The 15,600-nt window shown below is 36.2% G+C and overlaps 2 protein-coding genes across 3 annotated transcripts in view; one reads left to right on the forward strand and one right to left on the reverse strand.

Annotated features, from left to right (window-relative positions):
- KCNK5 (potassium two pore domain channel subfamily K member 5) overlaps positions 1 to 15,600 on the forward strand; it is a 575,865-nt gene that overhangs the window by 538,290 nt on the left and 21,975 nt on the right. The window lies entirely within an intron of this gene.
- Positions 1 to 15,600, reverse strand: part of ZFAND3 (zinc finger AN1-type containing 3) — a 131,943-nt gene that overhangs the window by 26,979 nt on the left and 89,364 nt on the right. For both annotated transcript variants that reach the window (XM_064651087.1, XM_064651088.1), the window contains exon 5: positions 9,270 to 9,335. In XM_064651087.1, the coding sequence (XP_064507157.1) occupies positions 9,270 to 9,335 (66 nt within the window). The remainder of the gene's footprint in view (positions 1 to 9,269; positions 9,336 to 15,600) is intronic.

Genomic DNA, 15,600 nt, shown 5'->3' on the forward strand with positions numbered 1-15,600 from the left:
CTAATGAGGCTACTAACTACCATCTCTAATGAAACAGAAGAGACTAATCTAGTTCATGTTGAAAACTGTATGACAAATAGTGAACTATATAGGCTCCTGCACGCATTTTAGCTAAGTTATAATTAGAAAAAGTGTGAAAATGCCTATTATCTTTTCTTCTCAATAAAATTCATAATTGTTAAATTAAGCAAAAAGCTAATTAGTTTTCATTTCATATTTAGGATCCTATACTACACCTGTTTTATGGTTAAGTTTTTGTATGACTCCCCCCATACTCTCTGATGTCAGCATGTCTTTAGTTAATAGAAATATTCATTTATTTCTCAACCATTTTTACTCATATACCAAACTGATTCAAATAAGCACACATTTAAATGTATTCAGCCTCCTGTACTGTACAGTTCCTTTGATGGATTAACTGAGGGCATTTCAATTAGTTAACACATTTCCTAAGGCAATGGCCACTTCTACTGCTGCTGACTGAAAGAAGGATTTTGTTTGTTTAAATAACTAGTTGAATGGGGTTCCTTGCCTGACTTACACCAATGGGCAAAAGAGCCCACAACAACAAATGAGCTTGTGAAGAGAGAACAGGTTGGACAGTCCTGCAGAGCACCTGGCCTGCTGTTCATCTCATGCTCCAAGGGTAAACACCTGAAGAACATGTTTAAAAACAGCTGCTAACAGCAAAATCATACATAGACAGTGCTGCTGGTGTGTGCAGGCACGAGACTGAATTCCTGTTGTCTTGATTACTGGGGCCAACTGATGCAGGGTAGAAGCCTGATACTATTCTAAGGATGTTAAGGGAAGCTGGTTTAGGTTGTTGCTGTAATTTTTTTAATAGCTAACAAACAGCATCTCAAGCCCTTCATATTCAGACTATTACCAAGAATGACCCTTGAAAAGGCCAGAAGAGGAAAACGGGCCAGAAGAGGAAAAAGGGCCAGAAAAGGAAAAAAGGCCAAAGCACTTGACTCAATGATTTTCAAAAAAATATTTTACGGGTGTCAATTTGGACTTCTTTTCTCATTATGAAAATATGTATTTTAGCAGCACAGGGTTAGGGTTAGCAGAGGGACAAAGGCAGATTCTGGTGACAGTTAAAGCTGAAGAACAAATGACATCATAAGTGGTTTGAATAATCAGAATAGGATTATTATGTGAAGGGATAATGCACACACCACAGATAGCTAAATGGAAGAATGGAAACAAGAAGGAAGAAAAAAGCCATAACACGGGAATATATATGATGAAAAGTTATGAAGGCAAATCATAAACATCCTGGCCATTCCACAGCATGTAGTAGTACATGCATATTATATATATGAATATGTATGTAGAAATACATACAAATAAGCTCATACTGGTTCTGATAAAATGAAATTCAAAAGTATTCAGCAATATTATAGTTTTGGTTTTGCTGACTTCATTGAGAGCTCTCTTATGCTTTGTGAAATTCTCTAATATTGGATTAACGAGAACAGATAATGCTATAAATATTGCATATTTGCTAGTCAGCTCCAGACTGCATAAATAAGCAGTGCTGCTCTGCTTCCAAATCCTAGTGGTATACTCCAGCTATGTCCTCATCAATCAGATGGTATACAGTATTTAGGAAGGTAATTCTTCAAACTAATAGCCTAAAACCAGTTCTACATAGAAAATAGTTGCTCTGTTATTTTTCTTTCATACACTGAGTTTTCCGTAGTAGACCCTTCCCCGCACTGGTGTAATGAGGGTTTTCCAAGGCTAAGACAGAGATTCAGAAAAGGAATTGTAAAGAATCCTTGCCTGCTAGCAGTGAAAAAAATACATATTTTCAATATTTATCTTCCAAAAAACTGATTTGTCATTAACTGCAAAACCTCAGTGATGCCATTAGCAACAGAAATCTTGCAATGAGAGACCACAGTTCCAAGGACTGTAACTGATTATTGTCAAGGAAAAAAACATAAGAGCTTTTATATTTTGATAAAAATATTACTGAATCCATTATGAGTAGGTTCTGAAATGTACAGTTAATTTATCTTCAAAGTACACTTGGTTTTGATTCCGTTATTTTAAATAAAGCTTAAAAATCAGCTTATATTTTGTGTTACTTTTTCTAGCAATTTTTGTGGGGGGAAAACAACAAATCCTGGCATAGAAGATAATTCCTGTATACCTGATTGCTGTCTACACTGGATTTTTTAGTGAGCAGTTCTTACTATTTGGAAAAGAGGTGTTTGGGAAGCTTCCACATTCACCTGAACCAAAGACCAGGTCTACATAAAGGGAGAGGTAGAACAGACCAGTGAAACTGGGAGGATGCAACAGTACATGCACTGTCTTGTATCTTACATCCAGCTCTTTTTCAACGCTCTTTTGCCCCAAGATGCCCCAAGGACTCATTAGTTATTCCCTGAAGTTTTTGTCATGCAAAAAGACTTGGAGCAGGAACAGGAAAAAGAAGTAGTTTGTATGTTCACTCAACAGTCATGCAAACAAGTTCCTCACTTTGCAGGAAGATACACTTTCCCCCATGCATGCTCAACAGACTAAAGAGTACTTCCAAGAGACCCTAAAATTACCTTCATATAGTTTTAAGGCACTTGTGAAAATTAGAATCTAAATGAAACTACTGAAAACTTGTTCTTAGAAGCTGTCTGATGCTCACTGAAATAATTAGTGAGAATAAAGACCTTTACCAAGAGTCAGATGAAATCTTTGGGGCTCTGCCCTCATATCAAAAAGTACAGCAAGAACAGGATCACGGATTAGCATCCTGCAGACTACATGTATTTTAACATAGTAAAAAAAAAATAAATTTTAAAAGTAAATATAAGTGGCTATTTCTTTCAAATATATTTCAGGCCAGTTATTTAATTTTATTTATTTTTTTTCTTAAAAAAAATTCTCCAGTGCAATAAAATAACAAATTAAAAATTATAAAAATCTGTGTCTCATTTGCTAAATCATACAGTAAGGAAGCTGCTTGATCTGTATAGATGACATCAGGGTGTTGACTGCTGAGATAAAATCAATTCAATTCTTCAGCCCGACAGGAGTCAGGTTTTTAAAACTTAATGATCTCAACTATTCTTTGCGACATTCTCCATACTGTCTTGCTATTGGACAAACCCAATCAAAATTAAAGCAAACCCTAAGCTCCCCCACTTCTGTTCCAACAGGCTGTAGGTGGGAAAAGCAAGACATGTAACCCTAATTTTTTTGCCTTTCAAATTAATGGAGATGTGGCTTATTTAAAGCTATTCCAGCTGTCTGTGGCCATGAAACGAGGAATTCAGGGCTGCTGAATATATGTATATTCTTTGATAGTAACTATTGTCAAAGGTCACTTAACTGATCACTGAGAACCTGACAGTTTTGAAAACTAAACATGGCATGAAATCACTAAAAAATATTGAAGATAAAGTTGCTTCATTTTAAGCAAAATATACATAAAGGATAAAATATTTACTCTTTCAATGAACTTGAGGACAAATGCTTTGTCGTAATTCCCTAAGACTCTAGTAAAAAGATGGTAACATCTGAATTCTATAAGACAATGATCTTGAAAATGTACAATTTTGTATTTGGCAACAATTTCACCAATCAGATTGAAAAATACCTATCAGACCATAGAAAAATGTGGTGAGAAAGTGCTGAGGGCAGCAGCATATATTTTTTCAGGACAGGAGAGCCTCATTTACCAAAGCACAGGTCACTTACCACGCTCATGGCCACGGAGAACCCTGCTGCATGGACTGTTCTCCCATTTCTTTGCTTTGTACTGACCACCCCAACTCTCCCACCTGTCCAGAAGTGTCTCTCCTGGCTCTTCTCTTCGAGGCACTAAATGCTGGCCTGTACTTTTAGAGCCTGCCAGCCTCAGGTCTAATCAAGTGCTATGAATGTTACTTGAGGTTAGACTAAATACCTTTAATCAGTCAGATCATATTTATTTTCTGCTAGTGTCACTGAAAAAATTAGGTTGGAAGGGATTTCAGGGGTCACCTAGTTCAGCCTCTTGTTTGATGCAGAGTAAATATCAAGGCTTTATAAACACCTTCCAAACATTGTCTGTAAGTATCTGTAATTCATCGATACACCATATGAAAGAAGGCTTTCACAGGCACATTACATTCTTTGTCCCTTGGGACACTTCAACTATCTAGCTTTCTCACTTTATGAACAATGCAAAGAAAACGTACACCTGGAAACCAGTAAGTATGAAAGTTAATTTCAAAGAAATACTATGAAAAGTTTCCATTCATTTCAGTTTAGTGTACTTTAACACAAGCAGATGTAAGTACTCCTGTCCTAATACCATAAGATAGAAAAATAATCTATTTATTTTATCCTGACTGTACTCAATAGACAAAGATAGAAGTCACTGTTTTGACTTGCTGTCATGCTGCTGCACAGCTTTTCATTTCCAAATGCTGTATTTTTTCCACTACTCAGAAAAAAAATATCTTCAGAAGTAAACAGCATGAGTGATTAATGTATGAACTACGAAGATGCCTGCAAAACTTCTCTTTAGATCAAAGCAAGTACAGGATAAATTTCATGGTATTTTTTTCACTACAGTTTTGGAAAGAGATGATTTAGACATCTAGCAAAGAAACGTGCTAGACTGTGATATATAAAAATCAAGGACTTTTTAAAAAAAAATATTACCTATTATTGAGTGTTAACAAGCTTTTATAAACATTCCCAGGAACTGCTGAAGTTTTTAAAATTCAGAAGTAAGGATCACCATAGCTATAGCTGATTAACAAACTTTTTGATATATTGGCCCAAAACTCATCACTCTGGATTCTCCAACCACACTGGTTGTAAATAATTTAGTCTAAAATGCACAGGATGCAATCAGTGTAAAAGAGAGTTCAGGTGAACCATACCCACTATTTTTTATGAATGAGAGTGACTTTTTAAAGTTGAAAATGGTGATAGAGAAAATAAATCATACAATCAGAGCAAGTCCTTAATTTTGTTTACAGGTATGACTATTATGGTCTTTACCATTAGAAGGATTTTAATTTATAATAATCAAAACACTTTGAGAGGGCTCTTAGATAACCAGTAGGAGTGCAAACCAATCTGTCCACCTAGACAGAACACATAATACAGCATGTCACAGAAATAGGCAATAAGATGAGGTGGTAAAAACCCATCAACATGCATCACCTGATTGTGGTACAGTGTCATCTCCCAGCCTCTATTAGCTCTTGCAGTATCAGTGCAAGTCCCAGACACTTTATCCTGTTTATAATTGCTGATGAGCAGTAATAAGGCCTCCATGCCTCAGCTCCTGTCCGTTCCACTTCAACACCCACCTATTAGGTTGTAACTTTTATTTACAGCCTTGCTTGATGTGCTGTTCTATTAGTACAGCTGGAAACTGAGAGGAGTTGGGGGGGAAGAGTGTCCCTAATGGGCACTATTATTGCTAGGGCTGGGTGATTTATTATGCTGCTTGAAGGCTGTTCTATCATCACTTTCCTGTCGTTGAAAGAGCTCCAAGAAGGCTGGATTACTAACACAATGCCCTCCAGAAGTCAAACACTAAAGAACACCTTAATAGTCCCCTGGAACACCAATGAAAACATACCTCAAAGTTGGTTTAATGCTATAAAGCCCCCTTCAATAATCTTTTGTGTATTTTTGTTCAGGAGCTTAACACTTCAGAGCAATTAAAAAAATCAAATCTATTTAGTGGTATGAGGTCCTCTTGTCCTTACTCAATACATAGAGATTGATTAAAAAAAAAAAAAAGATCATATCAGTTTAATGATTTTGTGGTTTTGGCTCTGGCTGAAAATTTGTGTACTTTTATTTCCAGAACCTGACCTTCCTGGAACTCCTAAAAGGCTATCCTCTCAATTGTACAGGTTCAGCCTCAAAGCATTTAGATTCCTGGCACTGCTACAAGCAAGAACATGTCTTAGCATAAGAACATCAATAAACTAGAAACTTCAAAAAGGACCACAGGCCTGCCTAGCCACTTTATCCAGGCAGTGAAAGAATTATTTCCATCTTCTAGACTTAAATTTTAAACCAGAAAACACATAGAGCAAAGAGACAGATACTCATCTTGTACAATATAAACACTACCACACCAATCTACGACAGATATTCTCATAAAATCTGAGCTATCTACACATATAACCATACAAAGTATTACAGATGCACATTTCTCATGAACTGCTACTGAGAAATAAAGTACTTAAAACCTCACCGACTTTCTGGATATAATGTATGAATTGATTGTATCATTACCACATTTTATCTGCCTGTTTCTACCACCTTTTCTATTGCACAATTAAAAATTAACTGAACACACTCACACAGTTCCATCGATTTTTTCCCATGTTTCTTTAAGCTGCATGAAAATGTTTTAAAATCTGGCTGTTCAGAGTTGTGTAGTAAATCATCATTAAAGTTGTACAGCAGAAAAACAAGAGTAATATGCCACTTGGTACTGCACTTCCACAACATGGGCACCTGATATAAATGGGATCTGGATGCCCTGCAGACTAGTGTAAGCCTCACAGTATCTGCCATCAATCATCACATTACCTAACCATTAGGAAACAAATCAAAATACATAAGAGGCTATACACTAGGCCACACAGTCCCATTTTTTTCACTGTAAAGTCTTCAGACTGCTGGCTCTCAAAAACCTTTGAGGCATCATCCAAACTAATGATTGCAAGGCTTTATTCATTCCTTTCATTATAATCCTTGTCCTGTGGGCACACTGGAATAGAAATACTTTTTACCACAGTGATGATTCTGGAGAACAGGAAGAAAAAACCCACTATTTGGTGTCAGAACACTATTTTTTATCAGAACAGCTCCTACAGCATGCAGGTTGACAAGTGTATTAGGTAAAAACTTTTTTCTGTGAGAGAATTTTTCCTATGTCTTGGCAGATTTATTGTTTTGATCTTTCTTCAATTGTTACATTCACACTAATAAAATATGAAAGGTTTGTGTCTTCCTTAATATCCTCCTGATAGGAACTCATAAGTAGGTCAAATTTCTAATTTTCTGTCTCAAATGCTGATTGAGGGAACCTTAGGCAAAAACTATGCTTGAAGGGGGAACAGAATTATACAGATGAAATCCAACACAACATTCTTCCTTCAAAGTTCTTCCAGGGAGAAGAAATGTAGAATACTTACAAATATTGCTTCCATCACCTAAATAGCTTCCTAGGAAGGGACCCTAAGCTGAAGTGAATGTAGTGTAAAAGAATGTGCTGGGTTTGACTGAGATAGAGTCAATTTTTTTCATAGTAGCTAATATGGGGCTATGTTTTGGACTTGTGGTTAAACCATGACAAATGTCTGCCTTCATGGTATGCTGCTTATGCCTGAAGATGTCACAGTATTTCTGGGTAATATTTTGTAGTCAACATTTTCTTGTCAATTCCCATGAAAACACGGTAATTTATTTTAAAACCAAAAGTTTGCTAAAAATTCATGATCTGAAGAAGAAAACTGTAACTCCTGGTAACAGGTTTTTATTAGTGTAAGGCGCTATAAATAAAAAATATGTAGATTACTAAACAAATAATGTAAAAAACATCAGAAATTGAGGTAATATAAAATCATTAGGTTTAGTTGAGTGAAGATGATAGCTGTGGCATCAAATTAAGGTCATCTCATTGCCTTCTTGCAAAACACACTAAATGAATAATACAGAAAACCGTAACATATAGAGACCAAACATTAACACAAACCGAAAATAAGAAAACTACAGAGCAGTCAGCCAAACATTTAATGGATATTTTTCAACGTCTCAGCTTCATCTGCCTTATTCTAAGGAGCTTTTACTGTTGCCATTTGACACTCCAGAGAACTTACATTCCTTTTTGTTAATTACAAGCATATTTAAAAAAAAATATTCTTACAGTACTCTCAGTTTACTGTTTCTACAGCACCATAGCAAGCTTTTAAATTACCCTGCAATGAAACATTACAAAAGCTAACATGTAAACAAAATATAGTTTAGTAATACCATAAGCAAAGCAGGTTAGTTTGCAAGGGATAAAGTGGCAAACATTCCATCTTGTTTAGGTACATCTCCATGTCTACACAGAAAAGAAAATCCAGTCTTCCTATTCTGGAGAAGTATCTTTCAGTGTCAAACTTCCAAGAGTTCTTTGGCAAAAAATACTCACAGCATTGTCACAGATTATCATGTATCACTTGAGAAGTCTGCACCTGCAGCAAGTGCAAGGTAAGGCAGCTTCTCTGTAACCTTCCTTCACTGCAGAACAAGCCAACTTACAATATCACATATTTGCTACAAGCTAACAATATACATCTATGGAATAACTAGAGTTCAGCTAAACAACAGCAACTGGAAATACTTTTTGGAAGAATGACTTCAGAGGAAATTTACCTTGAACTCCTTAAAGAATGAGGGCCCTTAATCAAACAGGAATACCCTTCCTTTCTGTACACTCAATATGGCTCAACTGGTACATAAATGAAAATATAGGCAAAAACTATTTTGGAAAAACAGACTGCTAGAATGTTACCACTACCTACACAGCCACCACTCCACAGGAGGTTATAGCTTCCTAAAGTGGTATTGGTGGAAAGGATCATACGAGTTCTCCTTAACCCACACAAAACCAAAGCCTGAAAAAGACCTGAGCCAATGCAGGTAACTTGGCTGCCTGCCTGAATGAGTGCTCACAAGATTCTTCATGACAGATCTCACGCAGAAGCCGTGACTTCAGCCTGGCAATGACCTAACTTCTCACTACTAATACTAGCCCTGTGAGAGATTATCTGTCTATATCCTGCATGTAGAAATAAAGGCATCAAAATGACCCAAAGCAGGTAAAATTTAGTCTCAATGCAAACATCAGCTGTCTATACTGTGTCTTCAGTCAGGGAAAGTAAATATACCCCAAACAGTTTTCTATTCAATACTTAGCATTTCAAGGGGAGGATTTGCAGAACACTATCACAATCATTAGATGTAAATCAAACCAATTACTCGTGCATATCTTGTTTTCACAAAGATTAACTGAAAGAAGAATGTATTTATGAAATTATGTTTAACATAATTCCATAATTAGTTCTCAGATGAACTATCTGCCGTAGTAATCCTTAGATATATATGTTTCTGTCAGCAAAGCAACAATACTTATTTTCATTTGGCATTCGCCAGATATGGTTACTACCCTTTACTATTAAACTAAAACCACACAGCTAAATATCATGCAAAACCTAATTCCTTGATCCCCACAAAACACATACCTGAGTCGCAAGATCTTTTGGTTGGTGTGGTTAACGAGGCATGAGCTGTACCTGTGCATGGCCCACCTGGAAACAGAGAATCATATGTCTCAAAACATCACCTGTATTTAGCATTTAAAACTACATCGTGATTATATTTAGCAACATAAAACACTGAGGAGCATTTGTCTTTGGAAAGCACATATGGAAGTATTCAACTACTCAATATTTCTTTCCCAGACAAATCTGAATATGTTTTGCACTGAAAAAAAATAGATGAAAAGTTGGGACAAAGTTATACTTTGCAAATACTTCAAGAGGCATTTCTAGGAAAATACACACTACAATTGCAATGCTAGAAATGTATCTAACTGAGTAACGAGAGGGACAAAGTGATCACTTCTCTGATGTCAACAGGAACCTTGCAACTGATTCCAGAGATAACACCTTCCACTTTTATCTTGTCCTCATTGTGTGTTCTAAGTGTGGCACAAGCATATGTTAACAACCTCTTTCCATGTTTTAGGTTTTTCAGCTCTGGACTCTTGCCCACTCGTCTTGGTATCTGTTTGGTAGCAAATCGCTTTCTGGCTTTTTCCTTAACATGCATCATCATCGAGGAGTTCTCCAGAGATCTTGTTAAAATAGCAACCAATTGAGTGCACTCAGTGACTTGCAGTAAATATAAATAAATAAACTCCATGTAGGGAAGCCAAGACAAATTGACAGTAACATTACCAGAGGTAATAACACATCATAGCTTTGAAAACTGGATATTATAAATTAGATGATGCTAGAGAGCCTGAAATTGAGTTAGATCTACTAGAGTTTGGCTATCAAAATACCAATAATCAAGTTTGCACTGAACTGCTGGTGATATAGTAGTACTTTGCAGGTAATAGAACAGAGCTTAGTATGACAGGATAACCTTAACATAAGTCTTCATGCCCTGAAAAATACTTTTTCTTTTATATTTTTTTCAGTCATGTCATATCTGGAAAGCAGCACTTAAAAAAAAGAAAATAAATTTCTGCAGTTGGGAGGAAAATATGTTAGGAAATTACTTTGGCATATTTGATTTCAACGAAATGCACTTAGGAACAGCATTTTACACTTCCCATTTTCCAGAGAACCCATATATTTTTGAGTCTTTTGTTCTCCCAAAAAGTCCCTCTGGCAACATGCACCGTTTCACAACTGCAACAGGTAATCTTTTAAAAGGTGGTTGCAAAGGCCAGCAAGCCAGTGCTTGGCCTGCAGGTAAACACTAAGGCTGCTCATAAGGGCCTGGCCTGAGGTTAAGTGAAGTATCAGGACATGGAGAAACTACTGAACGTGACATAAGAAATTGCTCTTCGTGACATGCAACAGCATAAGCAGTTGGCAGATGCTACAGACAGTATTGCAAGGCACGGTTAGATTTTGGAGGCTCGTAAGGAGGGAGCTGGTGAGAAATGGCTGAACTCCACAGGTAAGTGGAGGGGAGTGGTAGGGACCTCTCTGCAGGGTCAAGTCTGCATATGAGAAGAGCAAAGTCTGTTTGTGCAGTGAGGAGGACTGGGAGTCCTGGGGCGGATGCCTTTCCTACCCAACAATAAAGCATCCTGAATGGATTGGCTCAAGCATCCTGGTATCACCAAGGTGGTGCCCTCTTCAGGCCTGATAGCACTGGCAAGCAACAACTGCTTCACAACAACCAGAAATGGTCAAGTAAGCTGAAATAATTTTTTATAACATAACTTTTTCTAGGCTAGAATATAAAAACAATGAAAATATTATCTTGATCTATGCTAGTAATACTATTATAAAAGGCTCAAAAATGCCTGGTCTAGGGTTTGGCACATTTGGGAAGAAAATCAGAACAGAAGCCTTACCAAGTTTTCTACTGAAACCTTTCGAATATCTAAAAGGTTACAGAGCAGGTCTGTTAAGTCAGTCTCAGCTTTCAAAGACCAAGTATTTGGTTTCAATATGGAATTTGTGTAAACAATATAAACAACAGGGTATGGAATTTCAATGAACTGCCTTTAGATCACAGCTGCCTCTTAAGATGCAGCAGCTCCTCTGTAAATAATTTTAGTTACGTTCTCCCAATTTTCACTGAATAGACAGTGAGAGGCATCATCACTGTGGACTAACAAATAAGACTAATCCTTGTAATTACGGTACAGTAAATATTTACACTAGCTGATACTTTCAGCATCCAGCTAAATGTAAGAACTTCATTTCTCACTCTCTAAAGTACAATAAGTTGGTATGTATTCTGCACTTCCCTGTGTCAGACTTTTTCTATTATTTATTCTTCCCTCATTAGGTATTGCTTTCATACAGCTTTGATTTGTATAGCACAGCACCAGAGTTTCAACAAAGAATGTCTTGGGATTTGCATGCACGTACACTAGTGCCTAATAACCAGCAAAGGCAGCACGTACTTTGCAGCATTTCCTTCTGCTACTCTTTGTTCCACCATTAAAAATGTCATGCATAATTCAGTACTATGGGCTTGACTGTGCAATTCTGTGTGGAAACCACTATGCTGAATCTTTGGTATACATAACTGCTAATTCAGGCATCTTCGTACTGTTTGAAACAGGGCAGTATATTTCTCACAGCTTTGATAAAAATTCTGCATGTGAGAAAGGGAAGTCAGATAACAACAGAACACCAGTCCTTCTTGGCTATTCACAAAGGTAGGCTTATAACTTCGCATGATTCAGGACATATATGCATCTTCACTGCCAAAAAAATAAGTTTTTCTAGGGTATTTAACTGTGCTACATTAAACACTTCAGTGGACAGTGAAAGGCCATACATGTTTAGCTTCAAATATAACCCACTGGGTTGTAAGACTTCTCAGCACAAAAAAGAGATTAAAATGGTAGAGATATCTTTTTACTCTATATCCAATTAACAGATTAAACAACAGCTTCTGCTCCTATTTTTCCCAGTGTATGGTTTTTGACATTTGCAACTCCTCTTCCAAACAACAGCAGCCACTGCCCAGTGATAATGTAATCCTAAAAGCTGATTAAAAATATAAAAATACTAAAAGCTACTGAAGAAATTAGAAGAATTGTGAGAAGACTCAGGTTTGCAAATTCAAACACAGAATTAATAAAGGATAAAACAGGATCTTTTAACTTGAACCTTATCATATATTAATACAAAAGGTCTTGTTAATGTAGCGGCTATGTTTTGGGCTTATGATATCCACAGCTTTCTGTAACTTCCTGTTAAATTGTACTCAAAATATATCAGTTTGGAAAAACACGTTCAAATCCAATTTCTCTAGCTAGCTAGCTGTCCAAAAAATTTTATATATTGCTTGTATTTCTGTAGAGACATTAGTATTGCTATTATTTACTATTACAAATTACTACAACCTCTATATGTTTAAGTTTTTAGACTGCTCTTCTGCATTGTGCACCTCCCTTCCTGAACAACATTAACAATTGCCAAGTAGCATCTGTCCTGAGGACATACCCTGAGTCAGGGTAACTTCTTGTCTCCCCTTCCTAAGGCCTTTGTAAAGTGAAGTGACTCCACTCAGTTAGAACCTCCCATGCAGGAAAAAAGTTAAATAGCAGGGCAGCCCCCCTTTTCTTGCTGTTTGAGGAAGAGCCCAGAGTACACACATCAAGTGGATTTGAACAGCACTTGGAAGCACTTACTAAGCAGAGAAAGAAATGCAGAACGTAGTGAAACCAAGTTTGTACAAGAGTACAAAGTCTAAATTACAGCAATACATTGAAACAATTTCAGATACCACAAAAACTGCAAGCCAGATAATGAACAAACATGAAAAAAATAAGTGAAGGAGCCTGAAGCCCAGTAACACTTGATCCCAGGAACATAAGGATACATGAACTCCACTCTGAGCTTTTGGTATTGAGATGGTTCCTTCCTAGGTAAAGTACACTGACCCCTTGCATGCAACAGGCTGGAGGAGGGTAATAACTCAGAGCTGAATTTCCTTGGACAGCAGTGTTTTAGCCAGGAAAGGAAAAAGGTCATGGCTATTTGCAATACAGGAAAGAATCCATCTTGGGAAACCTGTCCAAACCAGTAATCTAGTTGTGTATTTCATGAATTGGTAGAGACATAATCTAATTAATCTACACAATTGAGTTTGAAGACAGTCATTGATTACAAACACCAATACATAAACAAGAAGGAACATAAATCTCTAAATTCAGTCTGCACAGACAGAACACGCTACCTTTAAGGAAAAAAGGCAAAAGAACTTTATAACACTTAAGAACTACTTATTTGCTGCAAATGGGTAAGCTGCATGATAATTTCAGTGATGTCATTACTAAACAGATAAGAAAGAGGATTATATTACATAAAAATATATATTTTTTAAAATCTGGTTTTACAAACCTGCCTTTATGTACTTCTGGGGATTTTTATCTACATGCAGCTTTTGAAGGAAATGAAACCTGGACTGCTTTGTTGCTGAATGGATGGTAAATTTAACAACTACAATGAAGTACAGGGAGATAGGATTCAGATTCCACCTTCTTCCCTGCTATTGTCTCAACCCTGTTACCTGCTTTTTTTCTCAGTCTTCTCTCTTGTAAAACAGACATTATACTTTCCTACTTTATAGGTGTAAGCTGAAGTGTAAAAAAATGTGCTTTTGAAACCAGCAGTTAAATTACATTTTTATAAATAATTTTTATGTAACCTCAATAGCTGTGCAGCTCTAACCCACATTTTTCTTATGTGACTGTGTTTCTGCTTCATATTCCATGGGGTCCTTTCACTTTAATAAATGAGACCCTAGGACACACTGTCTACTCTGCAGTGTGAAGTGACTATAAATCAGAAGGAACAATTAACAGTGGTACTATTCCACTAGTCTTCATTATGTTTCAAAATTACCATGCCACAGACGTGGAAAGAACTGTTCATTTCATAAATCTATGTGCCAGATCTTTGCTTATGATGTTAGAAAACCCAAAAATGTTCTTTAAATGAAATTCAGACTGTAGGGAGTAGACTGAAACTTACAGAAAGATCTACATCGACGAAAAGATGATGAAGATGACACTTCTAGATACTGTTTTATTCAAACTTCTAACTTCCTGTATGTTTTGTACTGGCACCTAATACTAGTAGCATCTCTCAAAAGACAAATAGCCCACAACTCAATACGGTTTTATATTTGAAAGCATTCTTGCAAATTCCTAGAGAAAAAGTGCTTGCATTGATACTAAGAGATATGTATTTTGTGATAAATATTAAAAAAACACAGGTTTAATGATAATCCAATAAAAAACTCAATTAATTTCAATATTAAAAACAGTACCAAAACATTATTTGTTAATAGCTTCTAATGAAAACAAGGCTAAAAAAATACCAGAAAATGTAAAACAGCTTTTACGATTCTCTAACTTCATAAAAGAAAAAGCCTAAGAAAATAGCTGGTTCTTATTCTGTGGCACAGAAACCCAAAGATGTCTGTAATAGCAAAAAAAAAGTCAGATGCATATTCTGTATTAGAGATGTGTCCGCTCTTGCTCTGATACAAAACTGACTACATTGAAAAAGAACACATGATAATCTTGTACGCTGATAAAGAAAACTAGAATTATTCATCATCACCATCACCCAGTCACAGCTTTCTCGACTCTGTCTGAGTACAAGTTTAATTTAAAACTAAATCACATCTATCTATCTGGTAGGCTAGTTTTGTAAGTCAGTATAATTTTACCAGTTAATGCATTCTTTTGAATCAGAGAAAAACGTACAAATTGGTATGAGAATAAATCAGGTTAGCAATAAAACAAATCATTTTCTACAACAAGTTGTGACAAGCAAGATAAAAATAGGCAGCTAGCTTGGTCTGTTTATACATTTAATACTTTACAGAACTAGGTATGCATGTAACTTTCAGAGATGAGCCAGAAAACAAAGTTTCCCATAGACAGAATTAGGAAAAAAAAACCCAAACAAAACATACAAAAAACCCAAACATACCAAAACAAAAAAGACAGGATGCACAAAACTGACTCTACTGCAATAAGCAACTGAACTTTCGAAGTTGGGGCGTTTAGAAAAGTATGCAATGAATGGCATTCAAAACTATCTGTCATTTTAAAAATCTCTGTCCTTACTTTAAAGGCCCAAATTTCAGTTAAGGATATCATAATAATAATTCAAAATATGAAGTTTTTTCAGAGCATACATAGGAAAGCTGTTATCTATGACTACTCACAAACTCAGGCAAAATGCAAAAACTGTGAAGTTGTTATAAATTGCCAGAAACCTTTTGCATTGTGTCAGAGAGAAGGCCATTCGACAAGAAAGAAATAAAGAACACACCTGTTTATCCATTTTTCATAAA

This window comes from Pseudopipra pipra, chromosome 3, assembly GCF_036250125.1.
Source record: "Pseudopipra pipra isolate bDixPip1 chromosome 3, bDixPip1.hap1, whole genome shotgun sequence".
Lineage (NCBI taxonomy): Eukaryota > Metazoa > Chordata > Aves > Passeriformes > Pipridae > Pseudopipra > Pseudopipra pipra.